Source organism: Lolium perenne, chromosome 5, assembly GCF_019359855.2.
Source record: "Lolium perenne isolate Kyuss_39 chromosome 5, Kyuss_2.0, whole genome shotgun sequence".
Taxonomy (NCBI): domain Eukaryota; kingdom Viridiplantae; phylum Streptophyta; class Magnoliopsida; order Poales; family Poaceae; genus Lolium; species Lolium perenne.
Window position 1 is genome coordinate 201,805,117 of NC_067248.2, and position 16,922 is coordinate 201,822,038.

The 16,922-nt window shown below is 46.3% G+C and overlaps 1 protein-coding gene across 1 annotated transcript; it reads right to left on the reverse strand.

Moving 5' to 3' along the window:
• Window positions 1-10,978: 10,978 nt before the first annotated feature.
• LOC139831719 (coatomer subunit beta-2-like) lies at window positions 10,979-11,476 on the reverse strand. Its single transcript, XM_071821042.1, has one exon. It carries the CDS (start codon window positions 11,474-11,476, stop codon window positions 10,979-10,981), a length of 498 nt encoding a protein of 165 aa, XP_071677143.1.
• Between the last annotated feature and the right edge of the window lie 5,446 nt (window positions 11,477-16,922).

Consider the following 16,922-nt stretch of genomic DNA (forward strand, 5'->3'; position numbering starts at 1 on the left):
AGCAATGGCGCACTGCTTGGTGGTGCGCCACTGCTAAGCCTCTCATCTCTAAATGGGCTCTGGCCACCCCCCTAGCAGTGGCGCACATAACGACATGCGCCATAGGTAACCTATGTAGCAGTGGCGCACCACCTAAGTGCGCCATTGCTAATCCTATCATCTCTAAACGGGCTCTGGACACGTCCTAGCAGTGGCGCACCTCAACAACATGCGCCATAGGTAAGGAATGTAGCAGTGGCGCACCACAGAGACGTGTGCCACTACTAGTTTGGGGGAGGAGCTGGACTCCTGTCACCACTTACTTATGGCGCACCACAATCATGGTGCGCCACTACTACTTTTGTAACAGTGGCCCACCGTTTTGTGGTGCGCCACTGCTAAGTAGTAGTGGCGCACGGCTGTCATGGTGCGCCACTGCTGGCAGTCTTACGGCTAGGCCTTTTCCTAGTAGTGCATCCTAGAGAAACAGCTCCCCTAGATTCTACAAACCATGCACATATGCAACAAGGATATTTGACAAGTTCATATAGCACATGCACACAATGGAGGCAACATGTGATCATGCAAAGAGCTTTGGGTGGATTTGTCATACTTTGCCTTGATAAAACCCAAACTCACAATAAGTGCCTCCATAGAATTGGTGTAGCCAACAAGAGATGAATAATTAAGACCAATATAGGCTACCACAAATAAGTCTTAATACAAACCGGGGGATCGGGAGATCCACAAATAGAGTAGCAAGCAAACGAATAAGTTCTGAATAACTAGATAAGATATGATGCCAAGGCCGAAAAACCAAAATGAAGCACCAAGCCCTTGGCATCCCCATGCAAATTCATGTCCTAATAGATCAACTTCTCCCCCTTTGGCATCGAAACACCAAAAAGGGAGAAGAAGCATGCTAACGTCCCAAGGGGATCACTCATCATCATCATCCTCCTCGTCATCATCATCATCATCGTCGCCTTCCTCGTCATCCTCCTCATCATCACCACCCTCCATCTCCTCGTCCTCGTCATCTTCGTCTTCGTCTTCGACGTGGCCCTTGCCATGAGATTGTGGAGAGAGGCGAACAATGCGCTCGGTGATGGAGTCCTCGGAGCTCGACCAAGTGTACTTGGACTTCCACTCACCGGGAGGTGTGATGTTGTCCTCGAAGCCCTCGGAGACGGGAAGGCCCAAGTGCCTCATCATCGCCTTTTGGCGTTGGCGGATCTTCTTGTTGTCATGGTTATCTTGGTACATCTTGTCTTGGAGGTCCTCCTTGGAGCAAAAGGACTTCTTGAGGTGAGCGGTCAGCTTCGCAAAGAGGCCTTTGGTCTTGACGGAGTTTGGCACGAAGTCGGAGTCATCACTATTGGCTTCCTCCTCCTCCGGGTCCTTGGGGGCATTCTTGCCAAACCTTGGAAGGTCATGGTTCTTTACAAGGGGGCTCCTCTCCTTATGGATAGTGATATGAGGGCGGCATTGCTCTAGAAGATCTCCACGGCCAGGTTGATCCCATTTGAGGCAAATGAGCCTCATGATGTAGGGCGCATATTGAGGGAGCTTGCGGAGGAAGGCACAATCACGCATCTCATGCCATATGTAGTCCATGATATCCAATTGCTTGCCGCGACCCCTCATTTGATCCGTGCGCACAAGGAGGTTCACAAGGAAATCATGCACCTCATCTTGGTTGGTGTGCTTGGGGTTGATGGTGCTGCGATAGATGCGGTTCATGATGTCGTAGACGGGGAGAAGATGGTTGGCACTTCCACACAACATTCTTCCGGGGATGTAGAGGTTGGCCATGTTTTCCTTGGCCATTGGCTTGGCTTGAAGGTGAATCTGGTAGAAGTTGATATCATATTCGGGGAGATCATAGCCAATTCCCCTAGCAAACTCCTGCCACGTGGCCTCCATCACAAACTCCTTGGTCATCCACTTTAGCAAGCGGAAGCCACCTTCATCCTCAAGAAATACCACGGTGGCATAGAATTGAAATATCACCTCCTTATTGAAGTCGTGGGAGAAGGTCATCAAAGGAATAAGACCTTGCTCTTCGCATATCTCGAGTGCTTCCCCAAAGTAGTCGGGCTTGGATTGGAGCTTGTCCATGTTGATGGAGTATTGTGGGCAACAATTGAACTCCTTTGCCCCATAGACATCATTGTAAATCATTTCTTGATCGGCGTGGTAGAAGAAGGGGTTGGGGCACTGACGAGCGTTCCTAGGCAACAAGTACGGATTGGCTCCTCGTACTTGCAAGAATTGGGCTTTCTTGAGAGAGGTCATAGACTTTTGAGGACCCGGGGTGGTCCTTTTGCTAGTTGCCGCTGCTGCTTCCCTTTGGCGTTTGGTGGTCCTTGTCGGGACAATCTCTTCTTGCTCTTCTTCCTTTCGGTGACGACGAGAAGGAGGCTTGACCTTGGCGCCGCTACGGGACTTGGATGGACCTGTGAACAACATAGGTTGTAGAGGGAATTGGGGATAAGTGCACAAGCCTTGGAGTTAACGATCAAAAAGGACACTAACAAGCAACATAGGTGAAACCACACATAGCGGTAGTACCGCAACCTGGACCGGTGGTACCGCTTGAACCGGTGGTACCATTCGTGAACGAGCGGTACTACCGCTCAAGCTCGGCACACCTAGACCTTGGTCGAGATTCATGGCAATGAAATTCATAGTCTCACACAATGTTGCTAGCTAGTATCCCTGCACATGAAGAGGCTTCCAAGAGGGTTTCTCCACCACAAACTCCACAAACCCTAACCTATGCATCTAGGGAATGTAACACACCCTAGAGAGAGAGATTAGAGCCCATACCGGAGGACATGGTGGCGAAGAGGGTGGGGAAGCTTCTCCACGGAGGATATTTGGCCGGGGATGGCCGGAGGAGGAGATCGGGGCCGGTCTCCTCGAGGTCTTGGAGCTTCGAGGCGTTTTGACTCGAGTTCGGTGGGGAAAAGTGGTGTGTTGGGAAGAAACCCGTCCCACCCGGTACCTTAAGTCAAAAACGCAAGCGGTAGCACCGCTCATGTGAGCGGTGGTACTGCTTACCGGTACTTGCCCGGTACATCGGGCGGTGGTACCGCTCTGGGGCAAACTCCTGACAGTCGTCAGGTTACTGCACCGAAGCGGTAGTACCAGCCTGAGGACCGGTAGTACCGGCCTCCAAATCTCAAAAACACTCAGATTTTGGTGTAGACTTGTACTTTTAGACTGAATTGGCTCAAGAGGTAGTTATTGGCTTAGGTTTAGATGTCGAAACTGTTAAGGTACTACTCAACCAAGCTTGCAAGAATCAAAGCATGAAAAGCCAAGCTTGGGTGAATCTCCCACAAAGAACATGGAGAAACGAAAAAACCAAAAGCAAAAAGGGAAAAAGAAAATCAAAATAAAATCAAAGAAAACAAGAAAAACCAAAAAGACAAGCTCCTCAAGGAGGAGGTTGATGGCCGAGGCCACCGTGTAAGAGTATAGTGGTGTGAGGTCACGTAGATGTATCTAGGACCCACGGCCACAACTCAACATGAAGCTCATTAGTCACTTAGTTGACAAATAGAGAATGTTTTGGGTTTCTTTATGCATTATGAGGGGACGAATAGCTCAATAAGTTTAAACCGCACTCCCCCTATGTTCATGCGTGCTTTACATCTAGACATATAGCACAAAATTGGTATGTGAGTACCCACTCTTGACACAATGTTCGGATGAGAAGCACAAGGTAGAGAAGCAAACCTTATCGTCGAATGGTAGAGCATGAGTCCATTGCCTTGTCGGTCCCATAAAGGGAGTGTTGGTACTTTAGGTACTTTGGGGTTCCTATACCGTTGGCCCCCTTCATATCTTGCTCTTGAGAATGTCTTGAAAGTACTTTGCTTGAGTTATGAAGGAGCCTTGACGCCTTTGCTTGATGGCGGGAATGGACCATAGAGATAGATTCTTGTGAGGTCCCTTGATCTTCATCATGGTTTAGGTCCCCGCCTTGACCCTCCTTGTTGTTGATGCCGAACTTGAGGTTTTGGAAGAGGTTGACTCTCACTTGGTTGTTCAACGAAGGAAGCTTGGCCTTGTGGTGTAGATGGCTCCACATAGGTGGAACTTCGTCCTTCCCCGACACTCGTAGAAGGTAGCTTTTGAGGTCGGCGAGAGAAAACACCCATCCTTCCTACGGTAATCGGGGGAACTGCATCTCCTTTCTCACAAGAAGCACTTCGCCCCTCCAAAGAACTATCATCTTCATCAAAAGTCACAACACACAATTACACAATCCACACAATAGACTCGTACTCCATCATCATATTAGAGTGTCTTCAACTAAGGTTAGGCATTCCCTTCCGGCAACCCCATGGTGTTGGGGAAAGTATATGGCGAGGAGTATATGTTGGATTCCTTCTTTTCCAAGGAAGACATCCAAGATGTAGAACTTGAACTCCATTCCATTGTTGCCCCTTATTGCAAGTCCTACAAACACGAGCTTTGCAAAAGGGAACGTTTTCTATTAGTCCGAGAATGTGGCCTCCCTTGTGGAGACTTTTCAAAGTCCTCATGTTGACTTGGGCTAGTCGGCAAAGCCATAACCAACCCTTGTCACCTTTAGTGAATAGGCAAAGAACGAGAGATGTCGTCTTTCACAACAACATACAACTTGCTTTCCACATATTCAACAAAGGCTACAACGAGTGTCTTGCTCCACAAGAGGACCACCAAAAGTTCATATAAAGAAGGTACAAAGACCCAAGCGTGAGAAACGATGAACGGAAAGAATATTTGTAAACAAGGGTCTTGACAAGGTTGGGAGTTACCACCATCTTGTCAAGGCCCAGTACCTTTAAGCTTGCTTGTGTTGTCGCCATGAGAGATGGTAGAAAGATATGGCTCGAGGACAATAGCAAACTCCTTGCTTCCGGTCATAAGACTTGTGGCTTCAATATCGACCACCCAATAAGCACCACCGGAAGCAAAGACCTTCATGGGTCAAGACTTGGTTATAGGAACCCATTTTTCAATGGGTCCTATCATGATGTTCCTCTTTATCTTGATCCTTCTTCCTCTCTTCTTCTTTGGCTTGATAGCCACTTCTCCTTCATTGCGAGAGCCCTCATTGGCTCCGTCTCTAGCTTCAATGACTCCTACCAAGTATTGGGCTTGGAATCGGAGACTTTCAATTTTGGACTTCAAACGGTTGACTTCATCTTCATGATCCGGATGAGGGCGAGTAATGTCGAACACTTGAACCTCTTTCTCCTTATTCACCCGGAATTGCTCCGACAATGCTTCTTCTAGAAGAGAGTTCCTTTTCAAGAGCAAACGCTTGTGTCTTTCTAAAGTGGCGATGTCGTCTTCATGGTTGCAACAAAGGTGGTCCTTGCTTGCGAGATGGTACTCTATCAATGCTTCATCTTGCATGGACTTGATCACCATAAGGTTGGCCTTGCTCCTCTTTAGAGAGGCAATTTCTTCCTCATGGTTACAACAAGTAACCTTTTCCTTGCTCAAGCGAATCCACTCCATCAAGGACTCATTTTGCATATCATTCACTTCCTTAAGCTTGGCCTTGTGTCTCTTTAGAGTAGCAATCTCTTCTTCATGTTCGCAACACGGCACCTTCTCCTTGCTCAAGCGATAGTGCTCATCCAAAGGACTTCCAAGAATCTTGCATTATGTCTTCTCAAAGAACAAACTTCATCAAGGAGCTTATCACAACATGAATTGGGACCTTCATCTTCTTTATTCTTGTACGCTTCTTCTTGAGTATGCCTCCTCATCTCGGATAGGAGCTCAAACTTGCTCTCCAAGGATTTGAAGTTCTTGGTGAGGGTTGCAACGTCCTCAAGCAACCATTCATGGCTTTCTTCAAGATAACGCTTCTTCGTATTGAGCTCATCCACCCAACCAAGAGCATAGTCTCGGTCCTTGATGAGTTGGGAGATGAAGGAGTTGTTGGAGCCTTTGAGAACAATAGCACTAGCTTCAAGAGACATGCGCATGCACAACTCTTCCTCATGAGCTTCATTGAGAGAGATAAGCTCTAATTCCGTCTCCTTCTCAAGCCTCTCCTTTTCCTCAATACGGTCTTGATCCCCTAGCATGTTAGTGAGAGGAGCATCCAAACCCACGATAGATATAGCATTAGAGGAAGTTGTAGGTTCGGAAAGGGGTTTCTACCTCCAACCATACCTTTGCCACAAGGCAACGTGAGTTTTTGGTGACGAGGTTCTCATTTGGGGAGTCGAAGAGGGAGATGAAAGGAGTGAAAATGGCGATGGCGTCCACTCCCTCTTCCTTCTTGTTCGAACCCTTGTCTTCACGCTCATCATTTTCATCGGAGGAGTACTCCTCACGGATAATGAATGCCCTAGGCTTCTTGGTGGAGGAGACCTTGATGTCATCGGAGTTGGAGGAGAACTTGGAGAAACTTTTGGAGAGGGATTTGTACTTGCTCTTTCGGACGAGCCTTCCACCATTGTCTTCCCTTCTCTCAAAGATACAATCCACAAAAAAATGACTTTTGTCGCTGCAATTGTAGCATGATCTCCCCTTTTGATCCTCCCTTGGACTCTTGGAGGAGAATCTTGTAGAATCATGAGGAGAGTATCTCCTTGGTCTTGAGCTTCGTGTCTTGTTCCCGCCCCAAAAACTCTTGGCGGCAAGAGCCATATGTTCATGATAGTTGGCCTTGAGACCATCCGGACCCCACTCAATAGGATCCTCATCGCTCTCACAAGCTTCATGCTCCTTCATCTTCAACGCAAGGTTAGGCTTGGGGGTGTTGTGGGCGTGAGCAACAAGATCTTCCGCATTCTTCTTGGAGATGTCCAAAGCAATAAATTCACTAAGGACTTCATTGGATGTCATAGCACGGAAGGAGGCATTTTGGCGGATGGCGGTCAACTTCACTTCCTCGTATGGGAGGAGAGCATTGTAGAACTTCCGCTTGATCCAAGGGTCATCCACAAACGTTGCTCCAAGATATTGCATTTGTACGGCGAGAGCGATAAGGCGCTGGTACATCTCTTCGGGCGATTCTCCCTCATTCATTACAAAGTTTTCGGCCATGTTGTTCACTTCATCAAAACGAGAGCTTTGAATGCTTTCATTTCTGAGGAAGAGCTTGTCGAGTTTATTCCATGCTTCCTTGGCGGTCTTGAGCGAGCGAATATGAGCGTGATCCATGGGTGTGACGGCCATGTGAATCATGCTGATGGCGGTGGCGTTGAGTTGGTCATCCACCATTCTCTTCTTGTCAAGTTCTTCGGGTCTTTGATGTCTACGCACACTCCTTTTCCTGTAGACAGTGTTGGGCCTCCAAGAGCAGAGGTTTGTAGAACAGCAGCAAGTTTCCCTTAAGTGGATCACCCAAGGTTTATCGATCTCAGGGAGGAAGAGGTCAGAGATATCCCTCTCATGCAACCCTGCAACCACAAAGCAAGAAGTCTCTTGTGTCCCCAACACACCAAATAGGTGCACTAGTTCGGCGAAGAGATAGTGAAATACAGGTGGTATGAATAAATATGAGCAGTAGCAACGGCACCAGAAAAGTGCTTTGCCCAGGACAGTAAACAAGCAGTAGTAACGCAGCAGTAATAACGCAGTAAAACAGTAAACAAGCAGCGATAGCAGTATTTAGGAACAAGGCTTAGGGATCATACTTTCACTAGTGGACACTCTCAACATTGATCACATAACAGAATAGATAAATGCATACTCTACACTCTTTTGTTGGATGATGAACACCATTGCGTAGGATTACACGAACCCTCAATGCCGGAGTTAACAAGCTCCACAATTCAATGTTCATATTTAAATAACCTTAGAGTGCATGAAAGATCAACACGACTAAACCAAGTACTAACATAGCATGCACACTGTCACCTTCACACTATGTAGGAGGAATAGATCACATCAATACTATCATAGCAATAGTTAACTTCATAATCTACAAGAGATTATAATCATAGCCTACGCCAAGTACTAACACGGATGCACACACTGTCAACATTACACCGTGCAGGAGGAATAAAACTACTTTAATAACATCACTAGAGTAGCACATGGATAAATTGTGATACAAAACACATTGCAATCATAAAGAGATATAAATAAGCACTTCACTATGCCATTCATAACAGTGAATAAGTATTCTGTGAAATATAGCCTAAGAGACCCACACGGTGCACACACTGTCACCTTTACACACGTGGGACAAGGAGTCTCCGGAGATCACATAAGTAAAATTCACTTGACTAGCATAACGACATCTAGATTACAAGCATCATCATATGAATCTCAATCATGTAAGGCAGCTCATGAGATTATTGTATTGAAGTACATAGGAGAGAGATTAACCACATAGCTACCGGTACAGCCCCGAGCCTCGATGGAGAACTACTCCCTCCTCATGGGAGACAGCAGCAGTGATGAAGATGGCGGTGGTGTCGATGGAGAAGCCTTCCGGGGGCACTTCCCCGTCCCGGCGGCGTGCCGGAACAGAGACTCCTGTCCCCCAGATCTTGGCTTCGCGATGGCGGCGGCTCTGGAAGGTTTCTCGTACCGTGGCTTTTTCGTATCGAGGTTTTAGGTCGAGGGGCTTCTTATAGGCGAAGAGGCGGCGTCAGAAGGTCAACGAGGCGATGACACCATAGGGGGGCGCGGGCCACCCCCAGGCCGCGCCGGCCTATGGTCTGGTGGGCCTGTGGCCCCCCTCTGGCGACTCTCGGGTGTTCTGGATGCTTCCGGGGATTCTAAGATCTTCGGCGTTGATTTCGTCCAATTCCGAGAATATTTCCTTACTAGGATTTCTGAAACCAAAAACAGCAGAAAATAGGAACTGGCACTTCGGCATCTTGTTAATAGGTTAGTTCCAGAAAATGCATAAATATGACATAAAGTGTGCATAAAACATGTAGATATCATCAATAATGTGGCATGGAACATAAGAAATTATCGATACGTCGGAGACGTATCAGTCTTGTGGTGAATAACCTTCCTCAATGATGCGCCAAAGCTAGGTAGACGCGCTGCGCACATGAGAACGCATTAAGAATTGCCAATTTTCAAAACTACTGGATTCAAGTAGCGGTGGTGAACCATGAGATAAAATATGAGGCATAGGTATTGGAACATTTACGGAGTAATCACTTGGTGGAGGCACCGTGTGATTACCTCCTAATTTTCCCACAACCGGTGGTTCATCCTTCCCTTTTGATGAAGTGCCAACATCCTCAAGATCCCCTTCTTGAGGTGGTTTTGTCGATTGCGCGACAAAACCAACAAGAGGAAGGGTGTTGACTTGTTGTGGAGGAGTATCGGTACTTGCCTTAGGATCTATGGTGGGGTTTGGTTTTGGAGCCATCAACTCCATCATCATAGCCTTCATTTTACGTACAATGGATGACTCCAATTTCTTGAGGTCATCCAAAGTAGCCGGAGTGCTATCGGCGATTGATGGTGGAGGTGATGGCTCACCGAGAAGGAGCCCATTCACAACCTTCTCTTGTTCGGCCATTTCTTAGGCGGTAAAGCCCGAGCAAGAAAATATTGCTCTGATACCAATTGAACGGATCGTAGCGAACAAGAGAGGGGGGTGAATGCTACGAATTTTTTTAGCCATTTCGATTTTCAGTGCAACGGAAGTAAAGGTGATAGCTTTGTTATTCGAGGTGATCCTAGTATAGTGCAACAAGTAAAGGAACAAAGCATGATAGTAAGAGTAAGGAGCGGGACAACCGGAGGGCGCGGAGATGAGGCAAGGTTTGTTTCCCACAGTTCCTCCCACAAAAGGGAGAACGCCTGCATTGAGGAGGTGCTAGCCTCACACAAGAGGCTAGGCGGCCACACCACGAAGGAAGGCCTCACCTTCTTCCTCGAGAGAGCTCCACAAAGGGGCCCCCCCTTCTCCACTGTGGCACCGGTCGAGGCGGTGGTTCCTTCACAAGGTTGGGGCGAGCTCCACAACACTAGGAGGCTCCCAACACCCTATGGGGCTAGAACAACACCAAGCTAGCCTCCATAGGAGCACTTCTTCCAAGATCCCATTGTAGGAACCCTAACAACAAGATCCACTAAGGACTAGATGGTACTGGTGAATTCTCTCTTGGTAGATTGGTAGATCGGGGCCTCCTCCACCACTCCTCCAAATTTGGGCAAGATTGATTGGCTAGGTGGGTAGAACCACAAGGTTTGAGCTCAGCAACAATGGAGGGGGAGAGAGAGAGAGGAGAGCTTGAAAAAAGTTGGGGAAGAAGGGGCCTTTTTATAGGGGCCCCAAAATCCAATCGTTATGTGTTGTTTTTGCCTAAGTGGTACTACCACTTTGGAAAGCGGTGGTACCACACTGGGTTCGAAATCCCCCGCAGATCTGGCCACGTGGACACACAACGGTAGTACCGCCCGCGGTACCGCTTGAGGTACCACAATGGCCTCTGGGAGTTACTAGATCACGCGCGGTACCAGAGCGTACCACAGAAGTGGTGTCGTAACTCCAGTTACGGTACCTAAGCGGTACCATAGGCGGTACTACCGCTCTCAAGCGGTACCACTGCTCAAGGTACCGCAGAGGTACCGTAAAGCTCACTGTGGGGCTTTTTCTGTGCAGAACTCCAGAGCGGTACTGAGAGGCGGTACCAGTAGGGTAGCGGTACCACCGCTACTGGTACCGGTAGTACCGCTTTGGCATAAACAGATTTTTCCTCTCTTCCTCTCCAACCATGTCACCTCGCGACACACACACAAAACCAGAAAACCTATAAACTACGCTTCAGTCCTCCGATCATGACGTGTTCAGCGAGGGCACCGTGCACTTGCAAATCTAACAAAGACAATCTTTGCGCACTGTTAAATTCATTCAAGTGTTGTCACCAAACACACAAAACACGGAATATAGATCTTTCTCTTTCAGTTGGGCACGGCTGGAGGGCGCCAGAGGTAGGGAAGACAACGAGGCAGAGGGGAGCGCACGCTCGATGAGCTCGGGGGAATCGGGGATGAGCTAGTCCCCGTGCGGGAGGCGGTAGATAGACGAGATCGCGGAGAGCGCGTGGCGGCGGATGAAGTGGTGGCGGTGCTCGAGGTTGTCGAGGATGGAAGGCACGAGCAGCTCGAGCACCTCCGGCTCGGAGAGGCGGCAGAGGAAGCGCAGCGTGACGCCGCAGATGTACTTGTTTGGGTGCTGCAGGTTTTTGCGGAGGTTCTGGCAAATGAGGATCATCTCCGGGAGGCCGCAGCTGGCGGAGTCGCGCTTGTCGATGATCTCGTGGTAGAGGAGCAGCAGCTTCTGGATGGTGTGGTCCTCGGAGGGGAGGACGTAGCACACGATGGTGATGAAGAGCGTGGGCAGGGTTTCGCCATTGAGGAGGAGCGTGACGGCGCGCTTCATGGCCTCCACCTTGGCGGCGACGTTGCTGCCCTCGAGATCCGCCTTGATCTCGTTGGCCATGGCGGCGGAGCCCTTGTCGAAGTGGCACAGCAGCGTGCACAGCTTGTCCATGGCGCCGTATCTTAATTACGTGCACCCGCGCCGGAGGGCGCTGCCAGCGGGTGGGGTGGTGGTGGTTGGATCTGCGGCGCGCGGAGGTGGACCTGTGGGCGGTGAAGCCGTGGTCGCGGAGGGCGTCCAGGGAGTAGCAGTGCTTGCCGCATACGCCGCAGTGGGGCTCGTGGGCCGAGTGGTGCGATACACGCATGTGCTCCACCAGGTGGTCCATCCGGTTGAATTCGCGGTAGCACGTCGAACACTTGTTCCAGCTGCACGTCGTCCTCATATATCAGTCCAAAGAAAAACTTAGGCGTTGCATTGCATGTGTGTTCATGTGATTGTGCAAATGTGCAATGTAGCACACAATTAAGAAGAAACATAACTAGTAGAAGAAGCGTAGAAAATTCTTAACAATGGGGTGTCAACAGTCAACTTATCATGTCATCTGGAGACAAAATGTGCAAACAAATAGCAGTTCAGCATACCCCATGTTGCTGAAATCCTGGGTGTCCATGGAGCTCCTCTACCGGCTCCGAGAGATGGAGCTCCGCCATGCCACCCGGTACCAGATTCCATCGACGAGAATCCCATGTGGAGAGAGAAGGTAGGAGATGCATATAAACAAACCAGAGTAGTGCATAATGTATTGAACAAAAAATTCTGTTCTCACTCATTATTTATTGAACATAGCCTACACCTTCAAAATGAATGCTCATGCTCACTGGTTGCTATATAGTTGATACCACTTGGCTCTTTCTTCCATTTTAGTGCCGATGATTAGAATGTTTGGTCGATCACTACTCTTTGGGGTGGCGTGAGTGAACCTGGTGTGATGGCACAAATATCAATCCGTTGTGCATCCTACTTGGCTTCGCTTACGCCATCCCTGAATGTTAATATTTGTTTCGACCAACAAAGTATGAGGCATATGATATCTAGTTGATACCACTTGTCTCTTTCTTCCATTTTAGTGCCGATGATTAGAATGTTTGGTCACCTATACACTCTGGGGCGGTGCAAGCAAGCCTGGTGTGATGGCACAAATATCAATCTCTTGTGCATCCTACCGGCCTCGCTTACTCCGTCTCGGGATGTGAATATTTGTTTCGACCAACAAAATATGAGGCATATGATATCTAGTTGATACCACTTGGCTCTATCTTCCATTTTAGTGTGGATGATTAGAATGTTTGGTCACTCGTACACTCGGGGATGGAGCAAGTGAGCCTGGTGTGATGGCACAAATATCAATCTCTTGTGCATCCTACCTGGCCTCACTTACTCCATCCATGAATGTTAATATTTGTTTCGACCAAGAAAGTATGAGGCATATGCTATCTAGTTGATACCACTTGGCTCTTTCCTCCATTTTAGTGCCGATGATTAGAATATTTGGTCACCTATTCACTCCGGGGTGGCGCCAGCGAGCCTGATGTGATGGCACAAATATCAATCTCTTGTGCATCCTACCTGGCCTCGCTGACACCATCCCGGAATGTTAATATTTATTTCAACCAACAAAGTATGAGGCATTTCCATTTAGTTCATACTAGCTACTTGTCTCTTATATGAGTTGCCACTTATTAATTGCATTGGCCGATGATTAGAATGTTTGGTAAATTGTACACTCTGGGGTGGGGCCAGTGAACCTGGTGTGATGGCACAAATATCAATCTCTTGTGCATCCTACTTGGCTTCGCTGACCCCATCCATGAATGTTAATATTTGTTTCGACCAACAAAGTATGAGGCATTCCATTTAGTTCATACTAGCTACTTATCTCTTATTTGATTTGGCACTTCTTAATTGCATTGGCCTTTCTTCCATTTTAGTGCCGATCATTAAATTTTGTGGTCACTACACACTTGGGGGAGGCGCCAGTGAGCTTGGTGCGATGACACAAATATCAATCTCTTGTGCATCCTACCTGGCCTCACTGACCCCTTCCCTAACTGTTAATATTTGTTTCGGCCAACAAAGTATGAGGCATTCCATTTAGTTCATATTGGCTACTTATTTCTTATTTGAGTTGGTACTTCTTAATTGCATTGGCCTTTCTTCCATTTTAGTGCCGATGATTAAATTTTGTGGTCATTACACACTTGGGGGAGGCGCCAGTGAGCCTGGTGCGATGACACAAATATCAATCTCTTGTGCATCCTACCTGGCCTCGGTGACGCCTTCCCTAAATGTTAATATTTGTTTCGACCAACAATGTATGAGGCCCTTGTCATTCCATTTGTTTTGGTATTTTCAAAATGCCGATGATTAAAATGCTTGGTCACCGTACACTCGGGGGTGGCGTAAGTGAGCCTGGTAAGATAGCACAAATATCAATCTCTTGTGCATCGGACTTGGTCTCACTTACGCCATCCCTTGCTTTGGTATTTTCAAAATGCCGACGATTAAAATGCTTGGTCACCATATACTCGGGGGTGGCGTAAGTGAGCCTGGTAAGATAGCACAAATATCAATCTCTTATGCATCGGACTTGGTCTCACTTACGCCATCCCTGAATGTTAATATTTGTGTTGACCAACAATGTATGAGGCATTTATTGATTATCTGGTCTTTCTTCCATTTTAATCAGAGAAGGAACCGGATGAAGACTCCGATACAAGCGAGTCTGTCAGGTAGAGAGGAGGGAGCAAAGGAGGAACCGGATGAAGACCATTTTGTATATCGAAATAGTGAAATTTGTATGACTTAAGAGTTGTATGTAAAACATTTGACACTTGCCACTATATATGTATCTCGATCGGGCTCTAAGTAATGTGATGATGATGTAACGCGGACTTGTGGCTCTCGGGTGCAACGCACCCCCATAGACCAAAAAATTATAGTAATTTGAAAAAGTTAAAAAAAAATTGAATCTTCCTGGAAATCAAAGATGATCAAGTTTGTACTCGTAAAAAAAATATTTGGACACGAAATAATTCCCATGGACTCCAGGGCAAAAAAACAAAATTATGACGAATATAAAGTGAATAGTACGTGGTCATGGGGCGTTTCAAGTTTGTTTTTTTACCAAGGATACAATAAAAGTAATTTCCTAGGAAAATATTTTGTTTCAAGTACAATACCCGATCATCTTTGATCTGCAAAAAAAATTAAATTTTTAAAAACTTATTTTAATATTTTTTTTATTTTTCCAAGTATGGGGGTGCGTTGCACCCGAGAGCTCCTTTGTATTTTCCGATGATGTCTATATTATATCTGTGCAATGTACATGCTATTTATACTATATCTTCATATTTCTGTATAATATATGTATATTGTTGTACATAACCTGTATGTGTATAGCATGCAGCACAAAATCGTGTATAATACATGCAAATTCTATGGCGCACTGAAAACTATTTCTGTGGCGCACGGAGGCTCTGGTGCGCCACAGAAACCTTAATTCTGTGGCGCATGGACTGGTGCGCCGCAGAAACCTTATTTTTGTGGCGAAGTTTCTGTGGCGCACCGCCCATGCGCCACAGAATAGGTATTTTGGTACGCCACTAATGAGGCTTTCCCTACTAGTGTTTGTTCCACCTCTCAAGGTCGATCATGGTTACAAAAGCATGACGTGCTACTGACAGAAATGACATTGTTCTATATATAGTAGCAATGTACTATAGCATGTTGTACCAAAAACACTAGGATGGTATTGTCGTTATAGAAGCGGGTTACTTCATGTATTGTACCTATTGCACCAAAAATACTATTGTGTTGCCTACCGTACCAAAACTACTGTTGGCCGATCGGCCATAGTACTATTACCATGTTTTGATATAGTGATGATGTGCCAGATTGAATGGTATATCCAACTGAAGGCATGTGAAAAATAAAAAGGATCTTTTTTTTAGATGAAAATCTAGGAATCTTAATTAGCCGTAACAATGGCAGCCTAGACCAATAGTCAATCCAGTGATACACAATACTGAATATAGCTAGGTATTAACCGCATTGAATCAGGGGTGGATGAGCTTCGGACCTTCATTTTTCATGTGAGAAGAGTAGAAGATTTTATTGTATTGCACGTGCTTTTCAGGTACAGCGGACGTAGTTGCTGCCAGAAAGGGACGGAAACAAAACTAAAAGCAATGGTAGTGTTAAAATGCGGCTAACAGCCTACCACGTACACATCAACTGTACTGCATAGCTCAGGTAGACACAAGGGGCATTCGAAGATCCCAGAGACATGGAGTATCTTGATCATGATTACTACCTCTGTCCGGATTTAATTGACGTCAATCTGTTCATTAGCCTTCTCCTCCAGCGTCGATTAAATAGGAATGGAGGGAGTACTTATGTGGACATATGTGCGACACACATGGTCATCTATATAGGGCTCGAATTTAAGCTGGTCCGACATGTCGAGATTATGATATGAGGCGAACAGTTAAAAGTCTCGATCGTGAAACAGTGAACTTGTCTAAAGCTAGCCCCGTTGAATATATATATAACTAGTTTTGATCGCGCAAGATAAACTGCAAGAAGCGGCAGAGCTAGATAAACCTCATTTCTTAGGTCACGGCTAACAATTGTTGATCAATAAGAAGAAGAAAAAAACTAAGAGAAGCGGCAAAATCGAAACTCTTGGGAATGTACCCCTTTTTACGCAACGGATTGCTGCAGTCATGGCTGCCACGTGGTGTGATGCACCTACAAGATTCAGAAAAGGAAGGAAACATCGTCAAGGCAGTAAAATCATGTGGTGGCTTTGTTGGTCTGTCGTTAAGGTGTTGCAACTGTAAAATGTCTCGATATAGATATCACCGCCAATCAGCTTACACCTTACGGGTCCATCTAATACTGGAACGGCGCCTCGCAGTACTGCATAATTGCATCTGAGAGGTTGGTGAAGCCTCAGATTCTTCGAAAACGAACTGAATATACGGCCGTGTTTGGCAACACCGGAAGTTGTCGTATATCTCTTTCTACTTTTTCATTTTACTAGTACAAATGCCCGTGCGTTGCCACGGGTCCTCAAATTATATTTTTTAATACACATATATAATTCAAATCTCAAATATGAAAATTTAAAATAACTATACCTGAATCTGGAATGCGAATAAAAGTTAGGTTTCGAACCATGGTTATGGATCGTGTTTGGGTATCAAAATGATTTGAGAACTATACCTGAATCTGAAATGCAAATTAAAGTTAGGTTCAGAACCTTATTAGCCAGCCTGGAAACAAGGTAGAGACAAAAACATGAGAGGGCGGTGCAGCTGACAGTAGGCGATTGAAGTTGCATCTAATTCAACTTCTCTTCAACTAAGTGGCGTAAAAATAACTTTGTTCTAATACTCTTTATAAATATTATTATATGAATACCGATAGAACCCAGTGACATTAATTTCTTTATTGTCGAAATTCATTGTAAGAAAATATCTTAATACTTTTGAAAAAAATAGTTTTATTTTCTGTCTACGTGAATGTGAATTATATTTACACATGCGTGCTT